Here is a 14560-nt window from a genome sequence, read left to right as displayed (position 1 = left end):
AGGTAGATTTTTTGGAACTGTTGGGGCTCTAGCAAATTTGATAACAGTATACAAATTGAAAGGAGATAAGAAGTGTGACTCAAAGTCATGTGGGTTACATTCCATGAAGGCATGTGACCATGCTAAGCATTCTAGAAAAAGGCTCTGAGTGAAAACTAAGAACTTTGTTGTGATTATCCAAGGTTCTGTGCTGGTCTTTGTTTGGCTAACAAGCTTTAATTCAGTGCAGACCTGCAGCTAGAATCCTTTAATTCATGCAAGCCGTTTATTGTTCAAACAACTTATGAACTAATGGCAAAATATTGTGTAGCAGCCACTGCATTGAAACCCATGCTTGAGCACTGATGGTCTGCGATGGACAAAATACCAGAGGTTTTAACGGTCTCACCATTTGGAAGTGGCTCAGTAAACTCGTCTAGTGCCCCAACAGAAGTCCATTCTGTATTTTCCCAGCAAGAACACAATATAATTGCAGCCTATCTCATTACTGCAGGTATGATTATGTAGTTTTAATTGTGCATGTGTAGTGTTACAGTTTTAAATATTTAAATGTATTTGTAATGTAAAACACTGAAAAAACATTCCCGTTTCTGAAAAATCTTTTATTTCTTATGGAGCGTACACACGGTCAGATTTGTCAGACTTGTCAGATTTGTCAGATGAACGATTAAACGATTTGGACGATTTGACCAAAGTTTTGAACGATTTGAACGATTTGAACGATTGAACGATTTTTGACTGCATTAAAATGAATGGAATCGTCCAAGTCTGACTGCAAACCCATCAGATGTCAGATATCGTTATCTGACAAACGGGAACGCGCATCGTTGATCGTCCATCGTTCAGGCATGTCAGATATGAACGATTTTCCATCAGATATGAACGACTGAACGATTTTTAAATCGTTATCGTCCATATCTGAAGAAAAAATCTGATCGTGTGTATGCACCATTACCCTGTATGATGTCAGTTTTACCACATTCATTAACCCACATTGTGATCTGCAACATAGAGTATTTGTAATGCATCTTATATTTTTTCTCTAGTCGCATGTGATTTGTAAATATTTTTGATAACATTCTAAACGCTATACATTTTTTTATTTTAAATAAAACTCTACCTTGCAAAATAGATTTTTCACATGGAGAACAATTTGTGATCTGTTTTTTTTAAGGAACATTTTCAAATATAAACTTGTTATATTAAATTGTTCCTTTCTGGATACGTCAATAATCCCTATAATCATCTGAACTTTCAATGCTATATCTTTGCTGGTGAACAAGCCCAAAATCAATGTTTCTCAGCTTATTATTAAAGGTTATACTAACAATTAGTATTCTCAAGGCACTAGCCTGCCACAAAGGTGTTCAAGTAAGACCCCAACTTGCTGAAGTGCAAAGATAGTGTTGCGATTGGGAATCTAGGTTTTAAGCATATATCTTCTTTTTAAGAATACCATCACCATGTTATTTTGTATAATTACTATATCCAATATTATCAATGGAATTATTTAGTCATATAATTCCCTTACTGACAGCTATTGGTTAGATACACTTCTTAAACTAAACAGCCCCCTCTTTATGTATTAGCTTTCCCGGAAATATGGCCGACAGAATGACATCGGAGTTTGAAACACCTGCATATAAATCTGGAGACAACCAAAGAACACAACGTTTGCATAATATATTGCCCACATGTATAGCTAATAAGTAAAGCCTCTTGCTTTCCATTTTTACGGTAGAATCAGCTGGAGAATCTGTGCCAACAGGAAATATATTGGAATTGTCAATGTAAGATTTGCATTAATTAAAACCGTTTATTTTAAGGGTGAGATAACTTTCCATTATATTGTTAGGAATCATTATGTAATATGTGGATATAAAAATACTTAGGGCTTCACTAGATCTGAACAAGCACTAGGATCCACCAACGTCTCTTCTTAGGGCAGAATGTCCTGACTGGTAATATCTGCTTATGTTTTCTCCTAGGTATAGTGAGCCTCTTAAGCAACATTATAGTTTTGGGAATCTTTGTTAAATATAAGGAGCTTCGCACAGCTACCAATGCCATCATCATCAATCTGGCATTCACAGATATAGGCGTCAGTGGGATTGGTTATCCTATGTCTGCTGCTTCTGACCTTCATGGAAGTTGGAAATTTGGAAATGTAGGATGCCAGGTATAAAGAACTGTTTTACTCCTACACATTTTAAGTGGAGGTATAAGAAGGAATTTTCACCTTTTGGGGAGTAAAGAGATGGGGTTTTCACAGCCACCACTTATCCCACACTAGTACATCAGTAATGGTCACTCAAGCCCACCTCTTTGGCATGTCTGATGTTCTCCCTGTTGCCAGTATTCACTTGTACTGGTGACCTCTGTTAGCTGAAGATCTGAAGGAAAGGAAGTATGCTGCATTCTGACTCAAATAACAGTTGACTGTTGGTTAGACGAGTGTCGCTATTATTGTTTTGGTGACAGCTGTACTTTCACGTCAGTGTGTCAGACTGCTTCTCTTCCACTGCTCAACTGCAGCTCTCCTGAAACTTCTCAGCAAGTTGAATTAAGTACAGCAATCAGCTGCATCCGAACCCATTTCATAATGTTCAACATGGAGGGTGGTAGAAGTTGCCTTTCAATGTCAGTCTCTTGCTCATTCATCAGGGGCAGAACTATGGGAGACAATGGAGGCGCTGGGCTCCAGCTCTGAGGGGGCACCTCCTCCATTATCCACAACATATTCACCCCACTTAGGGCTGTAATTATTTACCCGTAGTGTACCGTCACAGGTGCCCAATACATGGCACCCCTTCCTGGCACCAGAGAAGCCACCATACACTAGTGGAGAGCTCCATGTCAGACATCAGCTGCTGCCTTCGCCTATCTATAGCCTGTCTGTATGCAAATTGCTACATTACAGTGTCAGCGGCTGTGACGGGTGGGGCACTAAATTATAATTTGCCTCCAGGTGTCTGGGATGAATTTACGCCACTGTCATTCATGATGTATTAGTTATCACTTCCGAACATTCACCAGTGAGGAGTCAGATTAGTCTAGTTGTCTGTAACTTTTTTCTTATTTCATATTTATTGCTGGACTTTACATGCTAATATAGCTATGTAATCAGTATTTGGCGTTTCATTGGCATAAAACACATTTCTTAATGCTATTAACTTTTTACTTGCAACTGTAGGCTACATACAGTAGAATGTATCCATACAGTGACATTAGCTGAAACTCATGATGAACTCTTTGATATATGTTCAATTTCAGATCTATGCCAGCTTGAATATTTTCTTTGGTATGGCAAGCATTGGACTGCTGACTGTGGTTGCCATTGATCGGTACCTGACTATCAGTAGACCTGACATAGGTAATGTATAGATTGTATTTTGTTTGTACCTAAATATTTTATTTGTAAACATTTCTAAACTTGTATCAAAATAGCAAATTATTGTTTGTGTCTAGTATAGTGTTGGTTTGCGCATATTCCACTCTTTATGATTCAGGCTCATTGCCTGACTGTGTGTATGATCACGTCAGTACGGTCATTCATTTGTTGGTAGGTTTACGTCATTTTATCTTGTAAAGTGCTTTTTTTTGCCCCAATTGCAGACTTTAGAACTAAATTTGTTTCTATCTAAATCAATAGAAGGATCTCTGAACTTTTTGTTTTTGATGAGCACATTTTGTGGCTTAAGAAAACAAATATAAAACATTTATACATGGACCCATATTCAGATCTGTACAGCTGTGCACATGGGAGTAAATGTCTATGTATGCGTACAGCATGATTATATGCTAGTACACCCTGGAACACTATAGAAGTAAGCCAAAATGTGAGGTCCCCCAGCCATAATATCCAGCAGTCTTAGCTTGTTCAGAACAAATTTCTATTCCGTCAGGGAATCAGATGTGGACATCGTTCTCCAATCCAAGTCTCCTGCTCTGCGGAGCATTGAAGCATGTTTCAGAGTCTGGGGGAGTGGCTGGAGAACCTAACACTGGCCATGGACATTGGTCTCCTTATACACTGGATAGTGTATGTAATATAGTATTAATAATTAACAATATAGATTGTCTATAGCAGTGTTTCCAAAACTGAGCTCTAGCAGTGCATCTTTTCCAGATCTCCAAGTTGGTGCACAGGTGTATTCATTGCTGGTTGACATGTTGCAATTATTTCAATTGTGATACTAAGGAAAACATGCACTTTTAGGAGTCCCTGAAGTCCAAGTTAGGGAAACATTGGTTTATATTATAGACTGTAAGGGAGATGAACTTTATCTCATATAAATACAATGAATGGTCAGGAAAAGGTTACAATCCCATGATAAATATACATACATAGTACATACTTACCTACTTTATTGGAGCCCCCGGACCCCAGATAATTAGGCGGCCCTCCTGAGTCCCGCATCCCTCCCACGTAGCATAATGCTGCAAATTGTGAGTCTGAGGAGAGGGCAGGGCCAATATGACATGTTTTTATGAGAATTGCATAATTTTTACCCCCCCCTCCACTTCATAAACCCGTGAGTCACCACATTATGCTTATCGGAGGGGCCTAATGACAAGAAGCACCCGCTCCCATCATCGGTTAGTTGCATCAATCAAATGTGGGCAAGTATGACATAATATTACCAGTAGGAGATAGTACTTAGCTTCCTAAGCATGCATTCTTCCACCTCATGTTAAGATGCTGTCTCTTCTTGCTGGCAGCTGCTCTCTGTTCTGATGTGCTCAGATCCACAAACACAGCAGACTTGGTGGGAGAAGCTACTGGGCATGTGTAGCAGCACCGTTACACCCATTATACTGCATGTATTGGCCACAGCTCTAGTAAAACATTTTGCATCAGGTTCTATTTAGATCACAAAAGTATACAAAGCATCACCATTTAGTCTATTTCTATGAAGGTTGTGTTCTACTGCATTAGGACAAACTAGTCAAGGCATCATTTTTGCTTAATTGAAAGATGGGGATGAACCATGCTTCATAGGTATTTGGGGATGTTTGAATTTTACTTATTTGTCGCATTTTTCCCCAACTTTTAACAAATATGTTATATATTTGATTGGGCTTTTTTCAGATTACAAGCTCAGTGGCCTAGCCCTGTAAGTGACTGTCATTATTACAGAAAACTACAAATCTTTTCTCCACAGGGAGAAGAATAACAAGCTGTCACTACACATCCATGATTCTAGCTGCATGGATAAATGCAGTTTTCTGGTCTGCAATGCCTGTTGTAGGATGGTCAAGTTATGCCCCAGACCCAACTGGAGCCACTTGTACCATTAACTGGAGAAAGAACGATGCGTAAGGAACACTGCGGAATATACTGAAGTCAGTTACAGATATTCTTCAATGAGAATACTCAAGATAAATCAGAGGTTTTACTATGGAAGATCTGTGAGGGGAATCTTCAATTTTCTAATCAGTTGGCTTTTTAATTGCTCAGACACGTTTAAAGTTTAGACAAGATGGCTCCCACATCTACATGTATATGGCATATTAGGTGGTAATAATACATAGGCAATTATTACATAGATACAATATGTTACACCTAATATTGTTCATGATCTTTCTCCTCAGGTCATTTGTGTCGTACACAATGAGTGTAGTTACTGTGAACTTTATTGTGCCTCTAATGGTGATGTTTTACTGCTACTACAATGTGTCCCGGACCATGAAAGGCTATGACAGCAGAAATAGCCTTGGAGGCAGCACTGTGGACTGGTCTGACCAGGCTGATGTTACAAAGGTAGGAACATGGCACAAGATGGAATGTGCTAATTCAACAAATCTTACTCTATATAAAATTCATTGGTTGGCTTGTTTGTTTATATGTCTGTCCGGTTATGCATACGGACACCCCTGCATCGATTGGGATGAAACCAACGTGAGGTGGTCCAGTTGGATCCTGGACAGGTTTTAGGGGGTTAGTGTCCTGGATGGAACTCCCATTGGTGTACTCCTGGCAGAACTTTGACCTGGGGAGCCTGTTCTGTGCTTTTCACTAGATGGATTTGGACAAAAACTTCAGAGTGGTAACATTGGATTCCAGAAGACATACTAGGGCAGTGGTTCCCAAACTTTTTTGAATCACGGCGCCCTATAGCATCAGCATTGTTTTCATGGCACCCCTAAGTTTAAGTTTACTAAATTTTTTTCTGAATCTCTCAATAGCAAAGTAGTAAATTGTGCTTACCGGTCATCCTTAGGTTCAGTTATGTGGAGGTGGACAGGTTTGCCTTCTGTTTGTCAACATATTTACATTAAACTGTCCTTTAAATAATATGATTTGGTGCTGGACCATAAACCTGAGGCACCCTTGCAAGTGTTCCGAGGCACCCCAGGGTGCCACGGCGCACAGTTTGGGAACCACTGTGCTAGGGGGTTGAGGTCGCGATCGGACCTCCCGTTGGTGCATTCTGGGCAGAACTTTGACCCAGGACGCTGGGCAGAACTTTGACCCTCGGAGTCTGTTCTAGGACTTCCACTGGATGGATTTGGAAGGAAACGTTACAGAGGGGTAGCAATTGATCTGGAATGCCAATGGAGTGGATGGGGTCCCAGTTGGACCTCATGGCCGAGTGCGCCGGTCAGAACATTGACCTGGGAAGCCTGATCTAAGCCTTCCCCCAGATGGATTTGGATGAAAACTTCACAGAGTGGTAACATTGGATCTCAGAAGACATACTAGGGGGTTGAGGTCCCGGTTGGACCTCCCGTTGATGTACGTTGGGCAGAACTGGGTAGCCTGTTCTGGGGTTTCCACTGGATGGATTTGGTTGAAAACTTCACAGGGTGGTTTTTAGTCTGGAATGCCTAATAGAGTGGTTTTGGTCCCGGTTGGACCTCACTGCAGTGTGCGTCGGGCAGAACTTTGACCCAGGAGTCTGTTCTGGGCCTTCCACTGGATGGATTTGGACAATATCACATAATAAAACGTAACAACTTGATACAATCTGCACCGATTGGGATGAAACCAATGTGAGGTGGTCCAGTTGGCTCCTGGCCAGGTTTTAGGGGGTTAGGGTCCTGGTTGGACCTCCTGTTGGTGTATGCTGGGCAGGACTTTGACTCGGGAAGCCTGTTCTGGGCCTTCCAGTAGATGGATTTGGATGAAAACTTCACAGAGGGGTGGCAATTGGCCTGTAATGCCTTATAGAGTGGTTGGGGTCCTGGTCGGACCTCAAGGCGGAGTGTGCTGGGGAGAACTTTGACCCAGGGACCCTGCCTTGAGCCTTCCACTTGATAGATTTGAACGATATCACATAAAAAAACTCCAATGCCGGGTACTTCAGCTAGTGACATTATATAAGAAAAGATGGAAATGAAGAGGAACCTTGTTGTAATAACCATACCACCTACGGACTGGTTAAATTGTAAAACATATCCTCTGACTCCTTCTGCAGTAAAAGTAATGGTTTGACCGTGTTAAAGTCCAATCCTAGTAGAAATGAGGAACGGAAACAAATGAAATGGGATGTCAACCTCCAGCTTTATTGTCTGTTTCCCAGTTGCAGCAATAACAGAACATTTTAACTACATTTAAAGATACAGATCTTTTGATACCAGATACTCTGGGTCTAGTAACACAGAGATAATCCAAAGGGTTGTGATATAAAAGATAGACAGTTAAAAGGTTGACAATGTCTAGATAGACAACAGATGTTGACCTATTATCTATCTAACATCTGGTGTCTATCTAGTCATTGTAGACCTTTTAACTGTCTATCTATAGTCCGTATACTATTCCAAAGTACTGCTACTAGGGGATCGTACAACAGCCAATATGGGCATTATAGAAGGATTTTAGAGACTATAAATGTAGTTTTGAACAGGGCTACTCTGAAACAAGACGTTCATTGCTCAATAGAAAATGTTTGTTAATGATTAGCCAATATTCTAGGATTTCCATAAGAATTGTTTGCCCACATTTTGCTTCAATAGGACAGGCAGGGTAGTATCACCATCCCAATAACTGACTGTATATAGGCCATGTAATGCATCCTGATACCATCTACTAACCATCTACAAACCATTTTTCTGAATAATGATTTGTGGAAGAGTTTTAAACTTTTACTTGCCACTTTCAAGAACCTTTACAATGCTCCTTTTTTTTTGTTTATTTCTTACAGACTAATTGAATTTGAATATTTAACTGTATGCAGGCAATACAAACTTATTATTGTAGTTTCCACCTTACTATTTTAAATGCATTTTGTTTATTTTAACAGATAAATCAATAAAATATTATATTCCTGATCTGTAACTGCACATTGAGTTAATATAAAATACATTACTCAGTAATACACTTGTTTTTGTTATATGTTAGTTGTTTTATACCTTTAGTTAGGAGAAGTAAATTAGCGGTGGCTGTTACATGTGGTTACAGTAACCTGTTTTCTACTTTATGGTGCTATAGTACTAAAATATGTTGATTGCTCCTCATGTTCACATTTTTGCAGTTGCGTTCTTGAGCCTCATGTTTTACTCTATGTTGTTGACAGTAAATGGTGAAATAGTTCAATAATTAAATTTTTAATTAAAAAAAAATCTCTCTTTTACCTGACTGGTAATTAGATGACACTAGTGCAGGCCTGCTGAATCTCGTCTATACCTGTAGGATTCTGAAAATGAAGTGTGGCTAGTGCAGGATGTTGGGACATAACGACTGAATTTAACATACTCCGCAAACAGTTTTTCTTATTTGTATACAGTCCCACATTGCAGCGCATCGGCCCGGGGGTTAACCCGCTGCCTCCCTGCAGCTACCGGAGCGGATACGGGGCTGCAGTGAGGCAGCAGCAGGTTAACCCTTGGTGTGCTGCACTCGGGGACTGTATATGAATAAGAAAAGCTGTCCTGGTAGAACAGTATTTTCCTAGAAGAAGAATTTCAGTTGATAATGCGAGTCATGTTTCCCTGTATTTCAGATGTCGGTAGTAATGATTGTGATGTTTCTGGTAGCTTGGTCCCCCTACTCTATTGTGTGCTTATGGTCATCTTTCGGGGACCCTAGACAAATCTCACCAGCAATGGCCATCATAGCTCCTCTCTTTGCCAAATCTTCAACCTTCTACAATCCTTGCATTTATGTCATTGCAAATAAGAAGTAAGTATTGAGTTATTATAGATCATTTACTCTTTTTACTGTCATTTTAGTTTTTGTTCCATTCCTATATATGCACATTTGCCTTTACTTCAACAAGCACCTATAGGCATCTATCTGTAACGTCCTGACCTCAGGTCATTGCAAGTAGCACTGGAAAAGCATCCAAATGCTATTGGACCAAAATATTAATCTGAAACCTTTATGAAAACTTATACTGTATACTGATATAGTTTGTATACAACACACACTGTGAGCCTCAATTGGGTTCTATTACAAAGAAGTGTGCATGGGAAAAATGTGCATATACTCCAATATGCAGAATTGTCAGTATCTTGCAATGTGACCACCGCTGCGTGTGTGAATGGTTGGCTACAAATCATTGTTATCACACACTTGCAAATACCCTGTACTAGATCCAAAAAGCTACACATCCAAATAGACGATTTTTCACTTCCATCTAACTCTGCATAACCGCAGCTGGCATGCATCAACACGCTCCCACTGGACTTGGGTTGTAACAAGGCGTTCTCACATAGGCATCCGAAATGCATGTGCTCATTATCTGGGCATGTGCAGTGTGAATTCACACTAGTAATGCTCCATGCACTGGTGTACTGTACAATCAACTCTGCATCAACCTCTATGCCTCTAACATCTCTATGTTCCCACTCAGGTTCAGGAGAGCAATACTTTCTATGGTGCAGTGCAAGTCCCGCCAGGAAGCTACTCTAGACAACAACTTTCCAATGAGTGTCTCACAAAACACTTTGATAACATAATTCAGCAAAAGCTTCTATACAGGCATCAGTCATACCCAGCATAAATCTACCTGCCGATTTCTCAGATGTGGGAGGTCATGTTTAAGTTAGTACTTAAGGTGCATACACACACAACGATTTTTTGAACGATTATCAATAAACAATATAGTTTAACGATAATCGTTTGAAAAAATTGTTGACTTTCTGAGTCAAACGATGAACGATTATTGTTCATGCGCGTTCACGTTTGTAGTTTGTAGTTCAGTCAGACTTGTCAACTCAATGATTTTCATTAAGTTAATATGCAAAAATCGTTTGTAGTTCATAAAAATCGTTCATTACATTTAAATGAACATAGTAAATGAACAACTTTAGTAAACGATTTTAGTTCATTTTTTCAAGGTAGAAAATCTTTTACTAAAATCGTTCATTAACTAAATCGTTGTGTGTGTATGCACCTTTAAAGTGCATACACACACAACGATTTTTTTGAATGATTATCGATAACGATATCGTTTATCGTTCAATCGATGAAAAAATCGTTCACTTTCTGAGTTAAAACGATGAACGATTATCGTTCATGCGCGTTCACGTTTATAGTTAGTAGTTCGTCAGACTGACCAACTCAATGATTTTCAGTAAGGGAATATGCAAAAATCGTTTGTAGTTAAAAAAAAAATCGATCATTACATTTAGTAAATGAACGATTTTAGTAAACGATTTTCGTTCATTTTTCCCTTAAAAAATGAACGAAAATCGTTTACTAAAATCGGTCATTTACTAAATCGTTGTGTGTGTATGCAGCTTATGAAGAAACATTGACCATTCCTTCCTGCATTGTAATAAATGAAATTACTGTATCTGCTACTGGGAGCCAGCTGAGACTATTACATATTGTGTCCTTTTATTTCCATTGCTATCAGTGCTAGCATGAATGTTAATATACCTGTTAGCCTGGTTAAACTGAATTCAGTACTGTACATTTAATAAATCTGAATAATATTAGTAAGACTGCTTATGAATATTTGTTGCATTATACTTTTCTCCCAACACTAAAGAAAATCCATAATGTAAATAAATACCATACTGTATATGCATTATTGGTATAAACACAGCACAAAATTGTATATATGTATTATGAATTGAAGAATATTACCTTAAATACAATTGTCTGTTCCGGTCTATTTTATTTATTTTCATATTTCATTACCCTGTGAAAAAGTAATTGATGAAAAAACATGTTTTATTCTTCTTATAAGTGACTTCTGAAAACACAAAAATGAGAGGAAACAAGTGTTGTGTTTTGTTCTAGCAAGTTTGTAATGCATACTTACCTACTGTACTTTATAATGGTGCCCTCCACGACATATATGGGGGGGGGTGTAGGGGGAGATCTAGATGAAAGCTCAGGAGAAGTGTTCCTCACCCCAACATTTGGGAGTCACCATAATTTCGGGGGCAGTAGGCAGGTATGTTGTAAATTAGTTTTACACATTAGAAATGTAATTTAAAGTCAAATTGTACTTAACTTACCTCGGAGGTCACGGTGGTTCTAGAGCTCTCTGTGGGCCTCTGGATCCCACAGCCCCCTTCCAGGCAAACGGCCTGTCCTCCCATGCAGCCTCCTACATTAGAGTGGTATGAGGAGGTGCATTGGGAGCTGGTAGATGCAGCGAGCTAATGATTTTCTCCTGGCTCCACAGAGCTTCCACTTGACAGCCAGGACCTCTCTGCCTGGGGATCTTGCCTGCCTTCTTCTGGAGCACATATTCAGGTAGAGGAGGTGCAGTATTCAAAAAATTCTTCCAGCTCAATAAAGCATAAAATAGGAATAAAAAATTAATAAATTAGAAAGGATTTATTAGTTTGTATGCAATATATTTGACAAGTACTGTATATTCTTTATAGAAATGGACTATTAAGTTATATATATATATATATATATATACATATATATATATATATATATATATACCGTATATTCTCAAGTATAAGCCGAGTTTTTCAGCACAAAAAATGTGCTGAAAAAGTACCCCCTCGGCTTATACTCGAGTCAAGTGTAGCGCTGACCGGACGGAGTTCGGTCAGCGCTACACACTGCCAAACACACAGCCGCCGGAGCCGGCAGCTGCGTGTTTGGTGTAATCAGCAGCCGCTGATGGCTGCTGCTGCTCCCACTGCAGGAGCCATCTTCCGGCTCCCGCAGTGGGTGATGGGAGAAACGTCGTCATGACGACGTCTCTCCTATGCAAAGCGGCCGGAGGAGCGGACAGCGGCGGGACCAGGAGCGGGAGTTTAAGGTAAGTGTTTATTTTTTTTTAATTCTTTTCACGTCTCTCTCTACTAGGGGGGGGGACTACAGGGGGCACTACCAGGGGGCCATGACTACAGGGGGCACTACCAGGGGGCGATTACTACAGGGGGCACTACCAAGGGGCATTATCAGGGGGCGATTACTACAGGGGGCACTACAAGGGGGGATTACCACTGGGGGAACTACAAGGGGGGGATTACTACAGGGGGCACTACCGGGGGGGATTACTACAGGGGGGGATTACTACAGGGGGCACTAAAAGGGGGGATTACCACTGGGGGAACTACCAGGGGAGGATTACTACAGGGGGCACTACCAGTGGGGGATTACTACAGGGGGCACTAAAAGGGGGGATTACTACTGGGGGTACTACCAGGGGGGGATTACTACTGGAGGCACTGAAAGGGGGGATTACCACTGGGGGCACTACCAGGAGGGATTACTACTGGGGGCACAACCAGGGGGAATTACTACTGGGGGCACTACCAGCTGCTGCCATTTCCCACACTAGGCTTATACTCGAGTCAGTAAGTTTTCACAGTTTTTTGGGGTAAAAGTAGGTACCTCGGCTTATATTCAGGTCGACTTATACTCGAGTGTATACGGTAAATAAAGAAAGCAAAAAATCCTAATACCGGTATACAACACTCAAGACATTTAAAAACAACATATATTATGACATAAACTATGGCAAAACACTTTGAGAGCGTATTACTTGCCACACTAAGAAAAGGGTATATTCCTCCTTAGTATTTTATGGTTAGTGGTTATTATAAGTAACTTGTATCATTACAGTCTACTTTGAGATAGAAAGTCTTATCCAGATAGTCTTTTCAAGGAATGAGGGAGACACCTAAAGGTGTAAATCTCTACCTTAATTCTTCCAGGATCTGGTCTTAATGTTCCAAAGTATACAGTTTACCTTCCTTATGGTAACGTGCTCTCCTTTCGGGGAATACAATAGACGTGGGGTTTGCTGGAAGACTTGGTGCTTCCTTGTCCAACGTTTCACCCTATGCTAAGGCTTCCTCAGAGGAGGTAGCTAGGTCCCCCTAGCAGTATCCTGGAAGCAAGTTTTGGAGGGAACTATCACCCTCTTCCAGACATGTCAGCATCTGGAAGGTGATTATATCTTCAGCTGATCTCAGGCCACTCCTCACTGTCCATAAGGGGCAATGTTAACTGTGTGCATGCACAATGAATGTATTTAGCTTGATTGGTTAAGGGACCCAGGGCGGTCTTACCCCTGTGGTATTGTGTAGTTGAAGCAGATAAAAGACATACTCTGAAAGTGTGTCATTTTTGGACATCAAGAAGGGATGAATTTCAGTAACATCTGTATGCTGTGATTTTACCCTGAGCACCTTCAGCGAGGGAAATTGTCTTTTTCAAGACATCTTATATATATATAATTTGCTTAGTCCCTTTGTCCGGAATGCTCTTTGAATTTGAATATCTCAAAGACTAATTAAGATATTCATTTGATACTTTTGCAATGGATTTCAATCAGTAATAAATTACAGAATTTGGAATAGAACTGTATAAAATTTGATGGAAAAAAAAATAGACAAAAACCATAATAAATGCGTTTGTATAGTTAACATCAAAATGTCAAGAAAACTACCAGAACACAGAGCCGGCACAGTGACCCGGGGGAAGCGAGATAGGGGTGACCGCCGCTGGCTGCTGTTCTCACACGCTACTGGTGGTCTGTGCTCTCACATGGACAGTTAAGCAATGAAGAACTTGCCTTTAAGCCGATTGCACCCGCAGCCTTCCACACTTGTATTTACCAATTTATTCCTGAGGACACCACACCTGGGCGTCTATTGATTGGTGGGAGTGAGTGCCAGCCTTGGACTAATTGTGTGTGTGTGTGTGTGTGTGTGTGTGTGTGTGTGTGTGTATATATATATATATATATATATTTATATTAGTGGTGCAAAAAAGTATTTGGACAGCTACCGATTGTGCAAGTTGTTACACTTTAAAAGATGAGAGAGGTCTGTAATTTCTATCATAGGTACACTTTAACTGTGAGAGACAGAATCAGAACAAAAAATTCCGGAAATCACATTGTATGATTTTTAAACAATTTATTTGTATATTCTTGTGGAAGATAAATATTTGGACACCTACCAACCAGCAAGAATTCTGGCTTTCACAGACCTGTTACTTCTTCTTTAGGAAGCTCATCTATCCTCCACTCGTTACCTGTATTAATGGCACCTGTTTGAACTGGTTAACTGTATAAAAGACACCTGTCCACACCCTCAAACAGACTGCAACCTCTCCACCATGGCCAAGACCAGAGAGCTGTCTAAGTATACCAGGGACAAAATTGTAGACCTGCACAAGGCTGGG

General features: G+C 40.2%; 1 protein-coding gene across 1 annotated transcript; it reads left to right on the top strand.

Annotated features, from left to right (window-relative positions):
* Positions 1-354: 354 nt before the first annotated feature.
* On the top strand, positions 355-9903 carry RRH (retinal pigment epithelium-derived rhodopsin homolog). The gene is made up of 7 exons (XM_088456423.1): positions 355-493; positions 1989-2179; positions 3274-3373; positions 5166-5319; positions 5596-5764; positions 8946-9124; positions 9798-9903. The coding sequence occupies exons 1-7, from the start codon at positions 355-357 to the stop codon at positions 9901-9903; spliced, it is 1038 nt and encodes a 345-aa protein (XP_088312549.1).
* Positions 9904-14560: the final 4657 nt, after the last annotated feature.

Source organism: Taudactylus pleione, unplaced genomic scaffold, assembly GCF_031769625.1.
Source record: "Taudactylus pleione unplaced genomic scaffold, aTauple2 ptg000703l, whole genome shotgun sequence".
Taxonomy (NCBI): Eukaryota; Metazoa; Chordata; class Amphibia; order Anura; family Myobatrachidae; genus Taudactylus; species Taudactylus pleione.
Note: the sequence above shows the minus strand (reverse complement) of the source record. Positions and strands in the feature narration are given on the sequence as shown.